This window comes from Larus michahellis, chromosome 1 (assembly GCF_964199755.1).
Source record: "Larus michahellis chromosome 1, bLarMic1.1, whole genome shotgun sequence".
Taxonomy (NCBI): Eukaryota; Metazoa; Chordata; class Aves; order Charadriiformes; family Laridae; genus Larus; species Larus michahellis.
The window spans coordinates 15,326,158-15,346,825 of record NC_133896.1 but is presented as its reverse complement, the minus strand read 5'-3'; the positions used below and the strand labels follow the sequence as shown (position 1 = coordinate 15,346,825).

Sequence of the window (20,668 nt, the reverse complement as noted above, 5' to 3'; positions counted from 1 at the left end):
AGCTTGATAAGGTTTTTTTATATATTGTATATATTTCATTATTTTCTTATTAATATGATTAATGAAATATTAAAATAAAATAACATAAAGTAGTTTAATTTCAACTCGTAAGTCTCTCTCTCTTATTTTCTCTCCTCTTCCCCTGAGGGGAGAGAGGTTAAAGAGAGCGTTTGCTGTTCATTCAGTGGCCAGGCCAGCCCAAACCACGACACCATACTACGCCATTTAACATTCACTCGTTGATCAAATTTAAGCTTGTTCTGTGTTTGTGCCATTTTGAAATCCCTGGTGCCAGAGCCTGTGATTCCAGCAGTTCACTTTGTAGAACTATATTGCCTGTTTTAAAAGCACATTATCTAAAATAGATCAAGGAGTGAACCTCTCGAGTTGTGTGTAAATCTGCCTAATTTTGTCCCATGATACCTGGTGCCTCATGAGGAGAATTTTAAGTTATTGCCTTCTTTTACACTGTTTAGTATGTCACTTGTACAACAACTATCCACATAAAATCAAGTTATACTAACGCTCCTAATGCATTTCATGGTTTCAAGGCTGAAAATTTACTTAGAATGTGTCATTTGGTTAATTTGCTTCGCATAATATTTCAGGTCTGTCTTTATAGGATTTGGGAAGTGAGATTATTTATTTTAACAGTAACACTAGAAGTACAGTCAACTTAGAGCAGGATGAGAGTTTTAATAGGCAAAATGTAAGATCCAAGCAGCTGTAGCACTAATGTGACATAAGGAAAAGACAATGGGAAAGAGACTAGGATGGATATGGATGAGGAAGGAGATGTTTAAAGATATTGTATAAGGAAGGCTAAAAGCATCTTGGGCTTGTGTCCTAACATATATGCTGCACAGAAAATGGAAGAAAAGCACTGAACCTGCTAGTTTATGATCAGGCTAGATTAACAAAACGTGGATAAGCCTACTTATTAATTAAAACCTGAGTATATTTTTCTTGTGTCTGCTTAGTATGATGTTTATTTTAAAAGGGATGTATGGTATTTTTTTATGGAGGGGCTTACATTGCAACAAATGGAAGGCAGTACATTTAGCTTCCACTTTGTCTCTTCCCTTGCCCCCAAGGAGCCAGGGGGGAAGCTGTATTAGTTGAGTTCTGCAACAGTGGTTCTCTGCCCTGGATAAATTTAATACATTTACTGTCACTAAGATATTTTAATCTTGACTGATAAACATGTTGTAGACCATTGAGATAATCTGTTTGCAATAGACGCGATTAAGTTTTTAGTGAAACAGTGACTTCTGTCAGTTGACTGTGAAATAGTGGTGACTCTGATATCTACCCATATGCCATAGGGAACAGTTTGTGCACTGTTGTATACCTTGTCCGCACTTTTCCATCTGTGCTTAAGCAGCAGCTATGTTTTTTTTCCTTTGTTGTGGAGAACTCTTGGGTTTTTTTTCTTATTGGTAACAACAAATAAACAAAACTCCAGGCTAGACCTGCTACCCTGTTCTTTTTTCCAGATTAGGTATATATTCCATAGAGGTTCCTAATTCCCGTATCAGATTTTTCTTCTTCTTTCATATTATTGAAATAAAATAGCTTCTCCTTTTTGGCTTTTATGGAGAGTTTCTTCCCTTATCCTTTCTGAGGTAGTTTGCTCTGGATTTGTTGTGGAAACTTTAGGTTTCTTCACATGAAGCTCTTCTACAAATCCTCTTGGAGTTTAGAAACTGCCAGCATCTCTTTGTAGGGCTCTCCATTTTCCTAAGCCTCTGGTCTCCTCTTTTTTGGCAGAGCAATTGATCTCTCTCTAAAAGGCGATCCCTTCCCATATTAGGTTTATTTGATGTAACCTACACCTGAACATCTCAGAGGAGGCAAACAACTGGTCAAAAAAACCCCAAAGCCAAGAATGAGCACAGATTCCTCTAAATGGTTAGTCTCTGCTTTGCTTTGGTTTAAAAAAAATAAATAATTGTGATGATTATGAAGCCATTTTGGGCAGTGCAGAGCCTTTCTTGTTTTTTGAGCTTGTTTTTTGTTTTCATTCAATCACAGCTTGAATAGTATGGCTTTAGAGACTTAGTGTATCTGCTTTGCTCAGGTCTTGGATGAAAGCCAATTGTCTGCCACTTGATCTGTACACAATGTAAAATTACTCAAAGTGGGCTGATAAAGTGCATGGAATGACTGAGGGGTTGGTGACAATGATACTACCGCCCATATCTGAATTTATTGTTACGTTGTAGCTTAGGAAATTTATTGTATTAGTTGCTGCTTTGGGATTTGCAGGCACTAATTTTCATTCATGTTCATCTTTTTTCAGCCAGAGTGTTATGATCCATTCCTCTGGATGTGGTTCTACTTACAGTGCCATTTTTTGTTGGCTCTGAAATTAGGACAGTCCAAAAATCTTCAGCGAGAATATAAGTGCTTGCTTACTAAGCAGAGGTTCACTCTACGGCTGTGCGCTGATCAATACAGTTATCTAATTAACTCATAAAAGCCTTTAAAGGTGCTGTTCTTTGAATCCAGAATGAGTGTTCGTCCTGAATAGCCCAGCATTTATCTCTGTGCCACAAGCACTTGAGGTCAACCAAAAGCTGAAGTATTAGTTCTCTGTGTCAGGTTGGAGGGGCTTGAACCAAGAGGCCTTTGGGAAGAGCTGTTCAGTTGTAAAACTTTTCTTTTTCTTCCTCTTTTTTTTTTTAACTTGGAGTTTAACAAATATTACTGTAATTTGCATTCTTCTGGGCTGTGAAGGCTGGTTGAGTAGGTGGTAGGGTAACCACCATTTGGAGGATTTTTTATTTTTTATTTGGACTTGGGATGCAGTTTGTACGTTCTAATAAATTCTGTAAATAAGCCCAGATTTCTGAATATGTAATTTATAAATAATCAATATAAACAAGTGATAACATTGCCGTTTCTGCAGCCCTTTTTCTCTTATGGCCTAAAAGGCACTTAGTGTAAAATTCATCTGTCTTATTTTGGTGATATTATTTTCCATGATCAGTTTTGTATCAGGACTGATAATGGTGGTATCAGCCTGAATTTGGAGGTGCAGTATGGATGTGTAAAGGTACAGATTTGCTTTTAAAAATGAATTAAATGCGTCCACTTGCAAAAGTCTCAGATAGCAGAGACAAAAGATAGGTAAATCTCAAATTTGAAAATATTTCAAATTGACAGGAGAGGAGCAGAGAGGGGGAAGAAAGAAAGAAAAACCCCAAAACCTTGTGATGAAAGTTTTATCAACTTGTGGAATGGAACACTCATTAATGATGCTAGAATATTTTTTTTCTGAGAAGTCTCATTTTGTTTAAGTTCTTCTTACTACTATATTAAATAATTTTTTGTTGCCATTGAATAAAAGTGAAACTAAATTATGTGCTGAATATCCTCAGAGTGAAGTGTCTTTGTGCATCTGTCAGAGCATCTAGGGACTTCAAGTTTGCAGTGAACTTATATTTTGGATTTTATGTTTAACATCTTGTAGTGTGTTGTTAGCAATAAAGCGTAATAATCTCTAGCCATCCATTGAAAAGCCTGTCTGGAGGCTTGTTTATGGAATGGATCAGTTCATCACTTTATTTCAAGCTCTGTGGATTTTGTTTTGCCATAAAATCCTGCCTTATAAATAACTGTTCATACCATCCATTTTAAATTTTAACATCTTCAGAAGGAATTAAAAAAAAAAATTGCTGGATTATAAGATTGAGGAACATATTTAGTTGATCAGTGTCAAGGATCTGTGATAGGGGAAGTGAACTTTAGTTTGCACCTCCAAATTGTCAATTCTCTCTCTGTCCAAAAGTGAGGGTAAGCAACTGAGAGCGCTGCCTTCTAACATTCCTTCATACTTAAGAAAAAAAAAAAAAAAGTAGAGTACTAAAGGAATAGGCTTTCTCCACAAAGCCATCCAAACCTTTCGTCTTCTCCATCTCACAAAAATTTCTGTGGTGTAGCTTTTAATACTGACAATGCCAGTGTGTCATCACAATGTGTAATGACGCGTCCATCCTGTTCTTGTTGAACCATATTGGGTCAGAGTATGAAGAGAGAATCCATAAGGAATTGCACGTGTGCTGGTCCTCAAGAAAAAAAAGTACATATACTTTCTTTTAACCTGTGTAATATGAAGTAGTCTATGTTCAGAGACTTGTCAAAGTATTTTCTGAATTTTCTTAAAGGCAGTCTCTTTCAGAGAAATATTTTTGTAGTGTTCTGAATGCCTGGTTGAGTCCTGCAGTAAACGTTTTTGATCACACTGTGCCACTGTTCTGTGGTCTTTTTGATCTTTTGCACTGCCTTCATACAGTTTAAACATAAATATGTTGGAAAATACTGTGTTATGATAACCCTAATATTACAGCTTTAGCCCTCCTCCACTTGTTTAAAACAATCTTTAAAATAAGCAACAATATACAGTGCATTGCATAACTTGCATGATCAACACCAATGTCATATGTTGCACTAAAAATCTGTTTTGAAATAAGTGTGATTGTATAGTTGAAAATGAAGAGGTATTAAAGCTGTTCATGGAGCTTTTATGCAGTACAGCATAGTTCTTAGTGACATGTCAGGATTTTTTTTACTCTAATGTGAGTGGGCCTTTCAGTGATCAGGAGGATATTGAGTGTTTTCAGTTTTTAGCCACTGTGCAGTTCTAAGTCGTACTTAATAGCCATTTTTGAGACTGCACTGAGTACAAAATTAGGTAATTTGGTGTTTGGGAGTGCTCACTGGTAATGAGTGCTTAATATTCGGTAATGAGGTCCAAGAGACTAGATCAGGAAGCTTATTCTCCAGCACACTGCAGCTCTGGAGTTGCACAGAATCTGGGAGGTTTCGCAGCCCCTAGCCTGGACATTCCTGTGGTAGCTGAACTTCTGCCTGTGTTGAGACATGAGCCTGGGTGGGCAGAGAAGTCTCCTGGTAGCTGTGACCAGAGCAGCTGTGACTTGCTGCCTGAGATGGGCAATGGTAAAGGAAGTTTTGCATGGTCCTTGCAGTCATGCGGTGGAGCCAGTTGTGGACATACGGACATTTCAAAGACTTGCCTTGAAAGCTCTGAGAAGCATCTTCTTTGGATGTGACAACTGAGGTTCTTCTTGGAGGTTTCTCTGGTCAGTATGTTTTGGGAAGAACAAGTGGCATATGCTTAACCAGGTGACAATCGCTGCTAACTTGCAACCCTTCCATGAGAGCACGAGGGTGATAAACTCATTTCAGTAGTAGTAACAGTAACAATATATGTAAAGAAGGAAAAAAAAAGTCAGGTTGAAGCTCTCCCATCGTAGAATGGTTAATCCCAAATAGTTGAAGTTTAGTTTGGTTGTAAACAAGTGGACATAGTCTTGATGTTGTACAGGTCTTACCAGTATTTCTACAGGTGGCACTACGGTCTCTGGCAAGGATGGGATATTAAAATGATGCTCACATCCTTGACATCATTCTTTGGGTTTTTTTGGGTCACAAACCTCTTGCCTGCAGAGCTCCTGGTGAATTCTTTTTTCGTCAGTCTCCATCTTCTGCTTGAGCCGGATCTTGTGAGACAAGTGTCCGGTGGTGCAGGGGCATCTTCCCCTCGCCAGCAGCCGGGCCTGGTCCCCAGGTCACGGCTGTAACACGGTGCCGGCCCGGGTTAGCCTGGCCAGTCCGTCCCCTTAGTCCTTACCAGTGCCACATCGGTAATTAAGAGATATTAAAAAAATGAAGGAAAATGAAATATTTCTTTTCAAAGTATATTTGGAAGAGATTAGAGGCAGGGCACTAAAAAATTAACGCCAGGTATGCCTAGCATTTTCCGTGCCTCATTTCTTACCTGTGTATGAAAGCAGTGATTTAATACTTCATTCTTTGTGACAAAAATGATTCAAAGAGCCATATTTTTCAGGGCTTTTGATCCGAAGGTTTCCGAAGGTGTTCAATGCGTTTTAGATAACTAACCGGGAAGATAATCCGCGCCATAAATCGTTTGTTTCGGTGTTTTTTCCCTCAGAAACTCACCTCCGCGCAGCCGGTAGGACCCGCCCGGTCACCGTGTGGGCTCCGGCTGAGGAGAGGCGCCCCCTCCCCGCCCCGAATCCTCTCAATCTTCCCACACCTCCCCCCCGCCGGCCCGCGGAATGGTTCCGCCCGCCGCCGTGCCCAGTCATGTGCGCGAGCCGGCCCGGCCCGCCGCCTCCCGCCTCGTCCCCTCAGAGCGCGGCTGGGCCGGCCCTGGCGCGAGCGCGGCGGCTGCTGCGGCCTCCTCCCGAACAAAAGGGCTGAGGGACGCCGACCCGCCTGGTCCACAGGAGCGTGCGGAAGGCGAGGGCGGGCGGTCTGGGTTGTGAATATTTTCTGATTTTTCCAGAAATCAAGCAGAAGATTGAGCTGCTGATGTCAGTTAACTCTGAGAAGTCGTCCTCTTCAGAAAGGTACGGCGGCATCTCCTGCATGAGCGGGTCATGGTGTAGCATTGCCAAGCGGCGGCGCAGGGCTTTCTCCTTTGCCTCGTCAAGTTTGCTAGCATTGTTTCCGTATTGCATGCTGGTTATTGTACCGTATCCATTGACCCTCTCTTTATTTCTTTTTTTTTTCTTTTTTTTTTTTGGTTAAGCTTTGTGCGTTTTTGCAGATATTTATTGTTGTTTTTATTTTTTAACGAAGCCTGCTGGGCTGCAGCATGCAGATGGTACTAGAGCAGGCTGCTGGTGTGTGTGTGCTGGTGTTGCAGACCTTGCTCCTTCTCACTGTCACGCGAAACGGCGTCTTGGTTCCTGTAAATTCGTTTTTTTCAACGAATTTCGCGTTTTTTGTTGTGTTGCAGGAAGCCGTTCCAAGGTTGCAAAGGGTTCCTTTGAATTTAGATGCGTAGGAAATTTAACTTGGTGAAGCGTTTCGTGTCCTGTTATGTGGAAAGGGAGTGTCCTTTGCAAAAGTAGCTCAGGAATCGCAAATCCTCCAATTAGTCACATTCTGTAAGATAGATGTGGTCCTTGTTCAAGCCTGTGCTAGGAAATGGAGCAGTCGCTGCATGCAGTAATGGTTCATGCCTGCAGGTAAGGACAAAATGACTCAGAAGTGTTTTTAAAGCAATTATTTTATCTGTCAATCAGATTATTGCAGTTTCAAGTAGCTGTTTCGTTTTAAAGAAATATTTCGAGCTACTAAATGCACATTAAGTTTTCTGACGTGAAATAATCTCCTGGTGATTATTTTGCTGATTTTTAAATGATCCAGCCCTGGTCACTTGTGTTTTGCTTGCGACTGAATTTTAGGAGAGATTTTTATTTTCAGAATTGCTTAAATTAGAAGCAACATAGTATCATTTTCCTTTCAAATTATTTACAGTAATCGTTTCGGCTGTATGCAGACGACCACCCGAATGTTCTATTTTGCCATTTTAATATTAGATGTTGGCAAAAAAATACAATTATTAATTTTAAGCACTGAAAGTGTATGTTTAGCTGAAATTATTATCTAAAGTACATTTTATTGAATGGTTCAGCATAGAAAGGCATGATAACGCACTGAAAGCTATCTTAAGGAAACAGGGCAAAAGACATCTTTCAAAATGAAAGATTGCTGTGTGGCATGCATGGTTTTGAAAAAAAATGAGCAGTTTAATTCGATTTATAAGCGTATTTGTGTAAGATGCATAGAAGCAAACTGCATTGCCTTTCACCAGCTGTAGTAAAACAAATATCAGAAATGAGGAATACAGAAAATGGTGGGGGGGGAATGGGTTGTTAAGTCACCTTTCCAAAATGGAGAAATATAAGAAGAGCTTTGAGAGATATTTTATTTATTTATTTATTCAAAATTAAGGCTTATGAAAAAAATATTACTGTTTATTTGTTTACCTCTATCCCACCCTGACGCCTAAAATTTTTAAATATAAGACTAATAAAATGGTGGTGATAACAGAGAGGATGATGAGGTGAAAATAGTAAAGGAAACAGGTGTTAACTTGATTTTTGAAAAGGCTTTTGTTAGCATTGCTGTGGGGGAATTTGGTATATAAAATAGATACTTATTTTATCAAAATGAATGTTATGCAGTACCCTGGAACTGATCAGTCTGGTTTTGAACAAAACATGCTTATAGTTGAACTAATGGTAGTGCTAGATGAATAGGTGCCTGTGAAGGATTATAACACATAATTAGAAAAAGATGCATTTGTCTGAGACCCATTTAAATGCCATTCATTAAAAAATAAGATTTTATAACAGCATGACACATTATCTTGCAATAAAGATTAAAATGTGAGTGTTGTATATGCACATAGATTTCTTTTGAGGATTTAAATATGTGGTACTGTTCACTTGGAGATTGATTTGACACATCAGCTGCACAATTTATGTGGTCAGTTATAAATGAAAACAACTTTATATATAAACTGAGATTTTTTTTAAAATAACCACATTCTTTTAATGTACCTAAAAATAGACTGATTTTTTTTTTTGCAAGCTGTTATGAAACAGTGCTGTCTGTCCTATTAGCTGCCAGTTCCTTTCAAGGCCCTTTCAAAATTACTGTATAAGATGTTTTTAAGGAAAAAAACCCAATTAATTGTATTGAGCATCTGATCTGCTAAACTGTCCTCAGTCTGCTGTATGGCAAAATTGCAGTGTGTGTTCATACAATACAGACATAAAAATATGCATGTTTTTGACAGACACAGAAAGGGAATTCATATGTGCATATTTTTTTATTATCAGTTTTTACCCTTGCTCCTAGTGGTTGGACTTTTTGAGAAGCTTGAGTTCTCTGGCTGCAAATGCTAGGTGGAAGGACGATCTGAAAGGGTCCGTGGCTTGATTCTTGTTTTCCACACTAGCAGAGGCTGCTAGACAGGGCTTGCATAGCAGGAGGGGAGGTGCGCTCTGCGTTCACAGAAACCGATGGAATGGGAATAGAGAAGGAATAAGAGAAAAGCCCATTACTTGCCTCTTTCTTTGGTTGGTCTTTGTTTTTAGAAGACAGTTTAGTGTTTGGTTTTCCTCCTCACTTGGCAAGTTCAACACGTTATCCTGTCCTAGAAGGAAAAAATGATGAGAAGGAAGCTGGAGTATAATGGATGGTTTGGCTCTTATGGAAGTCCAACATGGTAGAAATCTGCAGCATTCTCTTAGGATAGTTAGTGGTTATGTTTGTAAGAGGCTTTTAGGAGACATTAGCAAGGAAGTGAGATGGACCCTTTGTTGAGGATCCTCTGAGATGTTAAAAAGTAAATTAATACAAACCTGAGACATTCTTTTGTAGTGAGATTCATCCTTCCTTTCCCCTTACCTCCACCCTAGAAAAACTGTAATTGCAGATGGGTGGGGATAAGATAACTGTATTTTGGTGAGTTATGGGAAATTTCATTGAGCAGACACAATCAGTCGGCATCTCTTAAGTCCTAAATTTCTGAGTAGTTAACGCTGCCCGTGTACACATTAGCAGCCTGTGACAAAGTCCTTGTTCCTTGTTGATAAGGTAACCCGGGTAACTGCAGATGCGTGTGTGCACATGGACGGTTACTGTGGATCAGGTAACCTACTGTAACTTGTTACACTGAATTGATTTGTTTGGATGTCTGAGCTTTAAGTGTACCTGGAAACGTTTCCCTGCAGCATGCTTACAATGTGACATGCTCCTGATTTCTTTATCTAATAAATAGTAATTTAAATACTGTGTACTGCTATGTTGTTCATGTTTCAGTGGAGGCTGTGTGAGGTTACTTGTCCAAGCCTTGCAAGTGTCATTAGAAAGCATGTAGCAGCAGCCAGATGGAGGAGGATGGGTCTTTCAAGAACCCTCCAAGAAAGCAAAAATACTTTCATTTCTGTTGTATGAGTTACGCACTCTTCTTGTCTACATTATAGTCAACCCTTTGAGCTGTACTGATTTACTTTTTTGCCTTTTTAAGGGCTTTGTGGCACTCCTTGCAAGTTTCTGTTCGTTTTGAGAAAAGTCAGTTCTTCCACCTGGATCACTTTCTACTCTTTGTACTGCAAACCTAATGTATATAGTACTTTTCTTTTTCACACTTTAGGACAAAGAGCTCAGTATTTTTTTTTAGCTCTGATTTTGCATTCTAAATTTATGTCATCTTAGCAATGGGGTATTTACTGGTAAAGGTTGTTAGTAAGGCTGATAAGTCTGAAGTATTTCACCTACTCATTTCCCATTTTTCTGCAAAGGCTGTAAATGCAGGTTTCTTTAAAATGAATTTCTGCTTCAAAAAAAATTAATAGCAGCCACTCATGAGCAATCTTAAAGTATATAACCAATGTGTGTATAATTCAATTTTCATGATATTGAGGGACTTTATAAATAGCAGTAAAGGGAAGATGCTTTCAAATGAGAGTAGGACAACAAAGTTTGTGCTGTTCAATGTGTAGAAGTATGTAGGGTGGTGCAGGCAAGGTTCAAGGACAGCTGTGTGGTGTGGTTTTTTTTCCTTTTAGCCTTGGGCTACATATACCCCTCTCTCTTTGCAATTTGTATTTGCAGAGCAAATTAATCTATTTCTCAGTGCTTTTACGTGGTTTCTTCATCAGGTCATGCCAAGAATGCAGTCAGGGATAAAGTAAAGGAGGAAGAAATCTAAAATAATGAGCAAGAAGAAAAAAGATGGAGACTGAATGCTGTCTGCTTTCTTTTCTGAGAGACCTAATGTTAGTTGATATAAGAGGCACTGTGAAACAAGTTATGATGCTAAAGGATTCCTTCAGGTTTAGGAACATGTGGGATTTTTTTTGTTCTTTTTTTATGTGTATTAGTGTTGGTTTTTTGTTTTAATTTAATTGTGGATGCACTACATCTAAGGCAGAAGTGTCACTTGTAATGAAATACAGAAATAAAACATATGTTTAAAAGTAGAAGAACCGTCAGCTCACAACACTCAGTATGAGCTGACATTACTGTGTGTCAGATAAATGTTTTGGAATAATTATTAGATAATGGAGCATTATAAGATAATAATTCTATTGTTATTTATATAAGTAACATTGAAACAAAAAATAATTATCAGAATAATGCAACTATTTCATCAGTTCCACTAACTTGTAAACACGTTTTTAAAATACCATCTTTTCTTTAGCTGTCTTCCTGCTTTACCTTTTTTTAATTGTAAAAGATATTGCCTAACTTCCATTTCAGGGCAGTTCAAATTTATTTTTAGTAGTCATACAACTTCATTTTTTCAGTTTTGTTTAAAACAATATATGATAACAATGAACAGTGCATATTTTTTCCCTTTTTTTCAAAATCGCAAGCTAATGCTGCTATTTGATGTATTTATCTCAGAAGTAGGGAGGAAATAATCCTATCTTAATGTGGGCCCTAAGCTATTTGCCCAGGAAGGCAATTCTTTCCACCACCAGACTCTGTTCAGTAACAGTGTGCCTGTATAGCTCTCTTAGACTAGATACTTAATTTTAGATTACTAAAATTGGACCAAAATAAATCCTATGTTTTGTGTATTTTTATATTAAAGGTTTCACAGGCTCATTGTTTTAGTGTTTAAGGCTTTTAAGTGAAGTATGAAAGGGATGTAGAGACAAGGAATGCTGCAACATGCTGTTGTGCTTGTGTAAAAAAAAAAAAAAAAGTAGAAATAGCCTATGTAGAAGCAGCCACTTGTAGAGCAGCTTTTTCAGTCGAGGTGATATTTTTAGGGGACATGGCACTCTATAGAGCTGATAGTGCCTGTATCGGTTCATCAGTAGGCTTTGAAAAGATTTAGAATTTGAAGTGTGTTTTATTTTTCAGTGATAGACTTTGTTTATTTCTGTGTCTGTCTGGAATTTCTGCTATATGTAAGAGAATCATTTACTTTGATATGTAATCACAAATGATCATTAGTATACCTACCATTCAAATGATCTGTGCACTACTTGATTGATTTTTATTTTTATTTTTTTTATTTTTTACCTTTAAGAAGTTTTCATCATGCAGTTATTTATGAGATATTTATTACAGAGAGGTTTCTGATGTACCTTCTGAAAACACAGATCTTGGATTTTGGCACTTAGTGTTGGAACTAAAGTGAGAGAACTTTGGGAAGGGGAAAGATTGAAGGTGCTGGGGGGGTTGTATGAGATTTTCCTGTATGAGAACCATTCACTGGAAATGAATTCAAGCAATCCAGTGATGATTAGAACACAGTTAGTTAATGGCTAAAAAACTATGTATGTAAAAAATTTGACAGCTATGACCTGAATAATATACTTTCTCTATCTAAGGTAAACATATGTATTCCAATTCCACTTCAGGGTAAAACGTCACCAAAAAAGTAATAGGTCATTTTAAGTAAACCTTTTGTATTACAAATTCATCCTGTTTCATGACTTGAAACTTTTTGCCTAAGCACTGTCTTAATCATGACTTCACTAAAATGTCTGCTCCAGGCCCCTAGACAGACAGTAAGGGAAAATTACCTGATAGATTGCATAAAACAATGTGTACCTATGCCAGATGACTGAATTTGGGTTGTTACTGTTAATTTGTGGTTTTCTGCTTCTTCATATTATAGACTCCCAAAAATAAATAAAAATATTTAGATGTTCATATAATTCAGTAAATTTACTGTGATGGGATATGTGTATTTTCATTGATCTGTAATTGATGTAGTTACCAAAAGACACCAAGCAACAAGTTAAAGCAAGTGTATGACAATTTAAGCGTTCCATTTTGTTGCATATTTTGTGTTTTATAAGCATATTATCAGGAAATTGTGGCATCTCTCAGCTCTTGAGTTGCTGTGAATACTGCTGTACAGTTTGGAGGATACCTATCAGTCTTTCCATTTGTCTGAAAAATGCCTTTTCTATCCAAAGGATGTTGTGACCAGAAGGTCTTTTACTAATTCTGCCTTAAGGAATTTTACACTCCTGAGCCAGTATCTGCCCCAGGTGCTTCTGTATTTTCTTCAAGACTCACCCTTAGGCTTTGGATAAACTGTAACAAAATCCAGTCGGTGTTACCTTAAAAACAAATATGAAAGTCATGTCATCTAGGATGCCTACCAGACTCATGCTGCTGATTGTGACTAGATGTATAGTGAATTGCTGTTTCCCTTCTTTTGCCTCTGTCGTTTTCTCTCTTTTTATTTTTTAAAGCTCCAATTATGAAACAAATGTGTGCAGCTCCGAGCTCTGCCTGATACATAGGCTACAAATGAACAAGTACCCGTTCTTTACCAAGTTTGTCTACACAGCTTTCCTCATCTGATTATAGCTTTAGTTCAGTCGTGCTGGTTGATTGCTTCTCTTCCACGACCGGACAATGTTCAAGACCAGAACCATATCCCATGTAGATGTTCTGTTCATATGAAATTTTGACCATTGTGTTTAGTAGGATGTTCAGAAACCGCTTTAAATAACTTCTCTGTACTGATAAAAGTGTTTTAATTCTGACTTTATGTTCTTGTCTGCTAAAACAACAAATGACTGAAAGTTGGTGATACCCTCATTTACTAAAATACCATATTTTCTTCTCTTGAAGGCTTGTGAAACATCTGTATTTTAATGTTGTGCTAGTTAATCTTGAAGACTGCATTTTCCAAAACCAGGAGCAGCGTAATTCTGTGGAAGGGTGAATTTTTTCAAGCTATTTCTTATTTGGCGTAATGTCATTGGAGTAACATGGAACATTTTAAGAATTCAGTGCATTGGTTTCATGAAGCAACTTCTATGCCCCAAATCTACTGGGATGTTCACAGCCTTCCTAAGAAGGAAAGGACTTGTCCTCATTTTTGTTGCTCAGAACTACTGTGTATGGGGACAGAGTAGTGTTAATCTTTTTGGGGGGCAAAGAAGGCCATATTAGTCCAGAAACTATTCTTAAGCTACACATTTGTTCTGTGTTGTCAAAGTTTAAGTATTAGCAATAGCTCTGGCAGAAACTGGAAGAATTGTTTTTGTCATTAATGCTACTATAAAGAGACAATCTTATTTTCTTTTGTAACCACTGTATCAGAATATCCAGCAGTGATTTTTTTTTTTTGTTTGGTGGTTTTTTTTCGGGGGAGGTGGAAAAGGGGTCTGAAATTCCTACGGGTTTCAGTGGACAGCTGTTCTGTTAGTCTGTATCTAGCATCAGGACCTGCAGATTCTCATTGTCTGTCATCTTCAGCTTCTATGGCCACTGTCCACAAAAGCATTCAGTTCCTGCCATGCCTGCATACCAAACAGACGTATCAACCTCTGTTTATTCCATGCCACGAACTAGAATGGAAGATGTTTGGAATTAGCTCTGCTCTTTATGAATCCTTCTATAAAAGGATTACCTTACCCATAGGAGGCCACACGTGGTAGTTTGTTCCAAGTGGTGCTTTGTCATTCCCAGTATGATGGCGTAAAGCCTTTCTGACAGCTCCTGTTGCGTATGTGACAAGAATCAGGAATTTCCATTGCTGCTTGGTGTCTTAGCTGTGAGAGGTGTCTGCTTCTGAGAAGACTGTGATGCAGATTTGGATCAAGACTTTCTAAGAGATATGAAAAAGATGATCAACCACAGTGATTCTGAAGTACATTTTTATCAATTGAAATGTTTCATTCTGATACAAATAAGAGTACAAACAGTCTTTATATACTTAGTTTGAAGTCTCACTTGGGTCCTTTCCAGGTAATTAATGTTTCAGAGTAGAAAGCCAAATAAAAAAAGATACAGTCTTCCTCAGAATGCTTGTGTTTCACAACAGAAGTGAAAGAATGCAGAATTCACAAAGAAATTACTGATGATCAAAGGAAAAAAGTCTTCCTCTTTCTCACAAGTACTCTTGATACCTGTGGGTGGGTTACTGAGACAATGAATTAGTGTAGAGCTTGTTCCTTGCGCACCCCGGCTGTAGTATGCTGCCAGAGAATGCATGATTTTTTTTTTTTGTGCAGACCATTAGGTGCTGTTGCTTTTTATGGAAATCTGTTTGCAAGTTTCTCCAAGGCAAACTTATTAAATATGTTCCTGTAATTTAATTCACATCTACTTTGTTTTACTGCATTTTTGTTTTGTGTTACTATTCCGTTACAGTGGTGTACAGTTGAGTCCTGACTTGAAAAGAAAACGCGTTGGAAAGATCCAATAAAGATTCCTTTCAAACGTGTTTAGCACATAGGAATTTCAAGGGCTATTAAAAGAACCAGAGGACATCCAGTTGGAGTAGAATGGTGCCTGAGAATGCTGATACATTTTTTTACTATCATTTAAATACTCAGTGGTTTACAAAATGCCTTAGCAAAACTGCATGGAGAGTGTTCCAGTAGGTGCCGGGACAGCTTAAGCAGGTATAGATTACCTTGAACTCGAATCTAAGGCAGATTCATACACTTAATCTTCAAAGTGTCACTGATAGCTTTGCTAAGAAACTTGCTAAAAGTGTGTGTCTGTTTAGCCATGCCAGTTGTTAGCGGTAGATGAGTGTGGAAGGCTTTGGGTCCCAGGGGCATACCTCCTGTCCTAGCTAAATAGGTAAGCGCAAGGCTGCTGCAGTTCTGTGTCCCCAGGGCCAGCCAGTAATGAGACTGAGCACTTACTCCCAATAGGTGTGCGTGCATGCACACACGCTCACATACAGAAAATATGTACGCAGCTGGGCACACAGATCAACAGAGACTCAAACGAGTGCCTTTACTGGCACCCACATAAACATCCACAGAACACTCAAGCAAGAACTGCACAGACAACCCAGTCCTGTTCCTCCTTTCCAGCTCCTCAGGGTGGAAGTTCACTAGTGGAATTTTTGCACAAACTCGCACACGTGCTATATGGGTCCCCCTAGTAGCTGGTTTTAAATGGTCTATGTATTTGCTGAAGCCTTGACCCATTGGCGTCCCCCAGTCGTTGGCACCTAGACCCATGAGCCCCCGAGGTTTGTGTTCTCATTCCAGTTGCTGGTACTTAGACCTCTTATCTACTTGCTGGCCTGTCTAGCTTGAAGTTGGCTTGAGTTCACACATACACACTCAGAATAGAAAATGCATCCACAAAGAAGAGAGGAGGAGGGTTTAATGACAATATAGGTTAGAGTGTTGTGAGGGTGGGGCTCAGTTGGCCAAGTGCACTGACCAGCCACCCATTTGCACTGGACCTGCCCCATTTACCCTTTTTCACTGCTGTTTTCCCATACTTGTTTCTCCCTTATGCACCTTTATTCCTGTCTTTCTTCGCCTGTAGTGCCTTCCTCATAACATTTCATAATGTCTTGCATATTCTCGCAGTCCCATGCTAAGTTTCACACAATCCCAAAATGTTCTTTCTCCCTGCATCCCATAGTAAGTCCTGTACCCCTTAAGGCAATAACCTGTAGTTTTCAAGGTGTTTCTGGGGAGAGAGAGTTTCTTCCTTTACTCATTTTGGTGGGTTTCACGCTGGGGGAATATGGTCTAATTGATGGTCTTGGGAGTAGCTGATTCAGGTGCTCCATTTTCACTGATTAGGCTGTTAGGGTTTCTCTACCTATTGTTTTTCCACTGATCCCTGCTGGATCTGTTTCTATTATGATTAGCCTTTAATCAGATAACCTAACACTGGTCTCCCGGGGGCCTAGTAGCACCTGTCAAAACTGGATCTAGGTCTCTGGATTTTTGGCAATCTGACATGGGCACCCAAAAGATTGAGATCAGCTGAGGATACAAAATGCACAATTCCTTTGATACTACTTCTCAGTCTCACAGAAATTTAGCATTGCAGAGGTTTGTCTACTACTTAACTCCTATTCAGTTTACAGGCCTGCATTGCTGGAAAGCAAAAGTGAGGTATCCTCTTACAGTGTGTTAAATATATGCTCTATGCTTCGAACTTAACACCTGCTGGAGATGTTAGGCTCATGCATCTAATGAAGGCAAAGCCCAGCAATGACCACAAGCAAGTAGTGCTACTTACTCTGCTGAACTTGGCCTCTGTGCTTGTTGCAAAATCCATTCAATATAAGATAGCACAGGGACGCATAATAATAGTAAGGAGCTCTGGAGCAAAACCAAACTCGGACTAGACATTGTGCCTCTGTGCGTTCTGGTTTGACAATAGCAATCAAAAAATATTCAGGCCAGTTCAGAAAAGGCAAAAAGCAATTGTATATGTCCTTGTTTAGAAGGGTAGTGATGTCTCCAAGGTGGACAGTTGTTAATTTGACCTGCAAGCATCAAGAGATTGCTCAATTCCTTTGCAAGGTAGCTGAGTAGGCAAAAACACAGACCCACAATGTGTATTAGCCAATATTTGGCTATCTGACATTGGTATTCAGAAAACCTGGCTTGTATTATTTCTACTATAAGAGCCCAAGAGCTAGCTAATACTTGAGGCTTTGACAAGTTGCTTCTCTCAGGAAGAGAAACAGATTATGTGATTTGAGGGTTGTGAGATTTTTTTTTTTTGTGTGTGTATGTGCAGTCCTGTTTATTTACAAAGAATGTAAACAGAGCTCTGTTTGCTTGAGCAGAGTAGAAACAAAGTGCAACAAGCAGCTATTTTGCTGATGTTTTCGAGTCTGCCTGTCTAGCGAGTACTGTACTAAAAAAAAACACCAAAAACAATACCAAAAAAACCCCACACAACTTTCTTTCCTGAGATCTCAGGAAAAGCACTTTTTGCTGTTTTTTCTGCTTAAAACACAGAGGCATATATAGCTGTGTCTGTTTTCCTCAACTTCTTTAATTTCATCATTATTGTTTGTAAAATTCTTAATTCTTCACACACCTCAGAGTCTGTCTAGGTTTGATATGTCAGTGCTTTGGACAGTGTTTTCTTTTTCTTTTTTCTTTTTTTTTTTTTTTACAGCTGTTGTGTAAAAGACCTAATGTTCCTTTTTTTACTTATACTAAAAGGGGGGTGTTCAGTCCAACCATCAGCCTTGATTGCAGCCAAATACAGAATTCTTTAGAAAGCATCTTGATCACAGCCATTATTTTTTTAGGATAACAATGCCATATCTAAAATATAACTTTCAAAAAAAAATCTCTCTGTGCTATAAAGCCTTTATTCACTTTCTGGACTCACAGTTTGTTCCCAGGTCACATTGCCTGGCATCTGAAAACTCCTGCCCTTTACTGCAAATAGCTCTAGTCAGACGTGTCCCATGGACAGGTGTGAGCTGCTTTAGGATCTGTCTTTCCAGGCTTCTGCCAGCTCTTGACTGGACTTCTTTAGGGCAAGAGTGTCTTGGATCTAGTCTGTCGTGTTTTGATTTTTATTTTTTTTCCTTCTAAATGGTTGGTTTTCTTCTATAGAAAGCCTGACTCCAGGTTATCACATGATGCGTGATCACCCTACTTCATTGGTCTAAGCCTGTATGAGTCAGCTGGAGCTGACACATACGTTGCCTTCCTTAACTCTTGAAAGTTTCTGAGACTTAACACTTCCTGGCTCTCTAAACTTCTAAGATCTTACTGTTTTGTCCACAACTAGCAGTTCATGTGTGTACTGTTGCCCGCAAAAAGTAATCCGATATTCAGTTGCAGTGGAGTTTTATGTGCAAATAATACAACAGGAGGTTTATCACAGAGCTTTCCCTTTACCTCGCACCCCGTCCTCATTCTTGTTGTCCCTCTGTGTTTAGGTACTCTCTGGTCACAGTCCTCTTCATCTGTTTGCTTTGTTATCCCATGCCTTTGATGTTGTGCTTGTTATTTGAAAATTTATTTTTAAGTACTGATGCATTGAAAGATATATGGATTATGTCAAGTGAGAGACATGAAAATACAGTAGTACTTTACTTGCTTCTGCAAATATATATAAGTTTGACAAAGTTTTTATAATAATGTACTGAAGGACAAAAATGTTAGAGGCTTAAGATATATTTAACATTGATTAAACAATAGCAGTGTCTGTTGTTTATGTTGATTTTAGCAAGACTTTTGGCACTGTCTACTGTAACATCTTGATTGACAAACTGAGGAAGTATGGGCTAATAAGTAGACAGTGAAGTGAACTGAAATCTGGATGAACTGTTTGACTTAAAGGGCTGTAGTCAGTGGCAAGAAGTCCAGCTGGAGGCCAGTCACTAATGGTGGACACCAGTGCCATTTGCTGGGGCCAATACTGTTTAATATCTTCATTAATGACCTGGCTGATGGGACAGAGTGCACCCTCAGCAAGTTTGCACATGATACAGAACTAGGAGGAGTGATTAATGTACCAGAGGGTTGTGCTGCTATTCAGAGGGACCTCGACTGGCTGGAGAAGTGGGCTGCACCTGGGCTGACATAACCCCATGCACCAGCGCAGGCTGGGGGCCAACCAGCTGGAAAGCAGCTTTGCAGGAAAGGACCTGGTAGACAGCATGTTGAACATGAGCCAGAAAAGCATGAGGCAGAGCATCGCCAGCAGGTCAAGGGAGGTGATCCTTCCCCTCTGCTCAGCCCTGGTGGTACACATTGGAGTGCTGTGTCTAGTGCTGGGCCCTCCAGTACAAGAGAAGTATAGAGGGACGTACTGGAGCAGGTCCACTGAAGAGCCACAAAGAAAGTGAAGGGCTTGGAGCCCTTGTCATACAAGGAGAGGCTGAGAGAGTTGGGGTTGTTCAGCCTAGAGAAGAGAAGGTTCGGCGGGTGGGTCTTACCGGTGTGTGTAAATAAATACCTGATGGGTGGGTGTAAAGAAGACAGGCTTTTCAGTGGTGCTCAGTGACCAGAGAAGAGGCAGAAGGCACAGACTGAAATACAGTAAACTCCATTCACACCTAAGAAAAACTTTTTATTGTGAGGATAGTCAAACACTGGCACAGGTTGCCCAAAGGGGTTGTGGTATCTGTGTATTTGCAGATACTCAAAACCAAACTGGCCGTGACCCCGAGCAACCTGCTCAAGGTGACCCTGCCTTGAGCAGTTAGGTGGGACAAGGTGGCCTCCAGAGGTACCTTCCAGCCTCAACTGTTCCATGACTGTGTGGAAACAGAGTATTTGAACAAAGCTTGTGTTCTGAAATTCAGCTAAAACTGTAACAGGAAAAACACATACTAGAGTTCTTAAAAGCTCTTAATTATTTTTTTTAAATAAAGCCTTCTTACATCAGGAATTTGTTTTTCTGATTTCTATACTTAAACTGCAATTCCTAAGACCGGTTGCTTTTTTAGTTGGTGATCATCTTTTTCTGTTGAAATCCCCTTTTTCAGTAGTCAAGCAATTAATGTGAGAGCACATAGCTTTTCTTTGACGTTGTTCTATATAGTCTTGTTTATTGGTTGTTAAGTCAAACCCTGTAAAAAAGGCCTGTATAAAAGACATCTGTGTGGTCCAGTTCTATTTTGGGCTATTTGTTTCCCCTTCTACAGTAATTGGGGACTATTTGTTTCCCCTTCTACAGTAATTGGGGCTTCAACTAGCTTTACAATACTAATTCTTTGTCTTTTTCTTCTAGCTGTTTCTAGAATTCACTTCAGTATTTGGTGTTTAGCTGGTTTGCATTAGGGAAGGGACTGGCTCTCAGATCTATAGGCAGATGTTTTACAGTAGACTTAAGACAAAGGTAATCAATAAAGGAGGTATTTGATTGTTTGTCATCATCTGTCCTGGATATTTCAGAAGCAGTTAGTATTCCTGCATCTTAATTTCTGATGCTCTGAGTTATTTGTAGTTAATTCTGCTTTCCACCTATTAAACACTCAGCAGATTCTAAAATAAGATTTGGGTTGGAAGGGGGGTTGTTTACTTATTTGTTTATGGTAAATTCATAGCCTTAATTGTGATGGAGAAAGCTTTTTACCAGATTATATTAA

At 39.0% G+C, this 20,668-nt stretch overlaps 1 protein-coding gene across 14 annotated transcripts in view; it reads left to right on the top strand.

Annotated features, from left to right (window-relative positions):
* Window positions 1–20,668, top strand: part of SRPK2 (SRSF protein kinase 2) — a 154,600-nt gene that overhangs the window by 46,618 nt on the left and 87,314 nt on the right. For 6 of the 14 annotated variants that reach the window (XM_074575970.1, XM_074576774.1, XM_074576587.1 and 3 more), the window contains exon 3: window positions 6,338–6,401. The exons of 3 other annotated variants lie outside the window; for them this stretch is intronic. In XM_074575970.1, the coding sequence (XP_074432071.1) occupies window positions 6,364–6,401 (38 nt within the window). In that variant the 5' untranslated portion in view covers window positions 6,338–6,363. Of the gene's footprint in view, window positions 1–6,139; window positions 6,402–6,422; window positions 7,026–20,668 lie in introns of those variants that run through there. 5 more of the 14 variants (XM_074576415.1, XM_074576319.1, XM_074575788.1 and 2 more) reach the window with 2 other exon arrangements.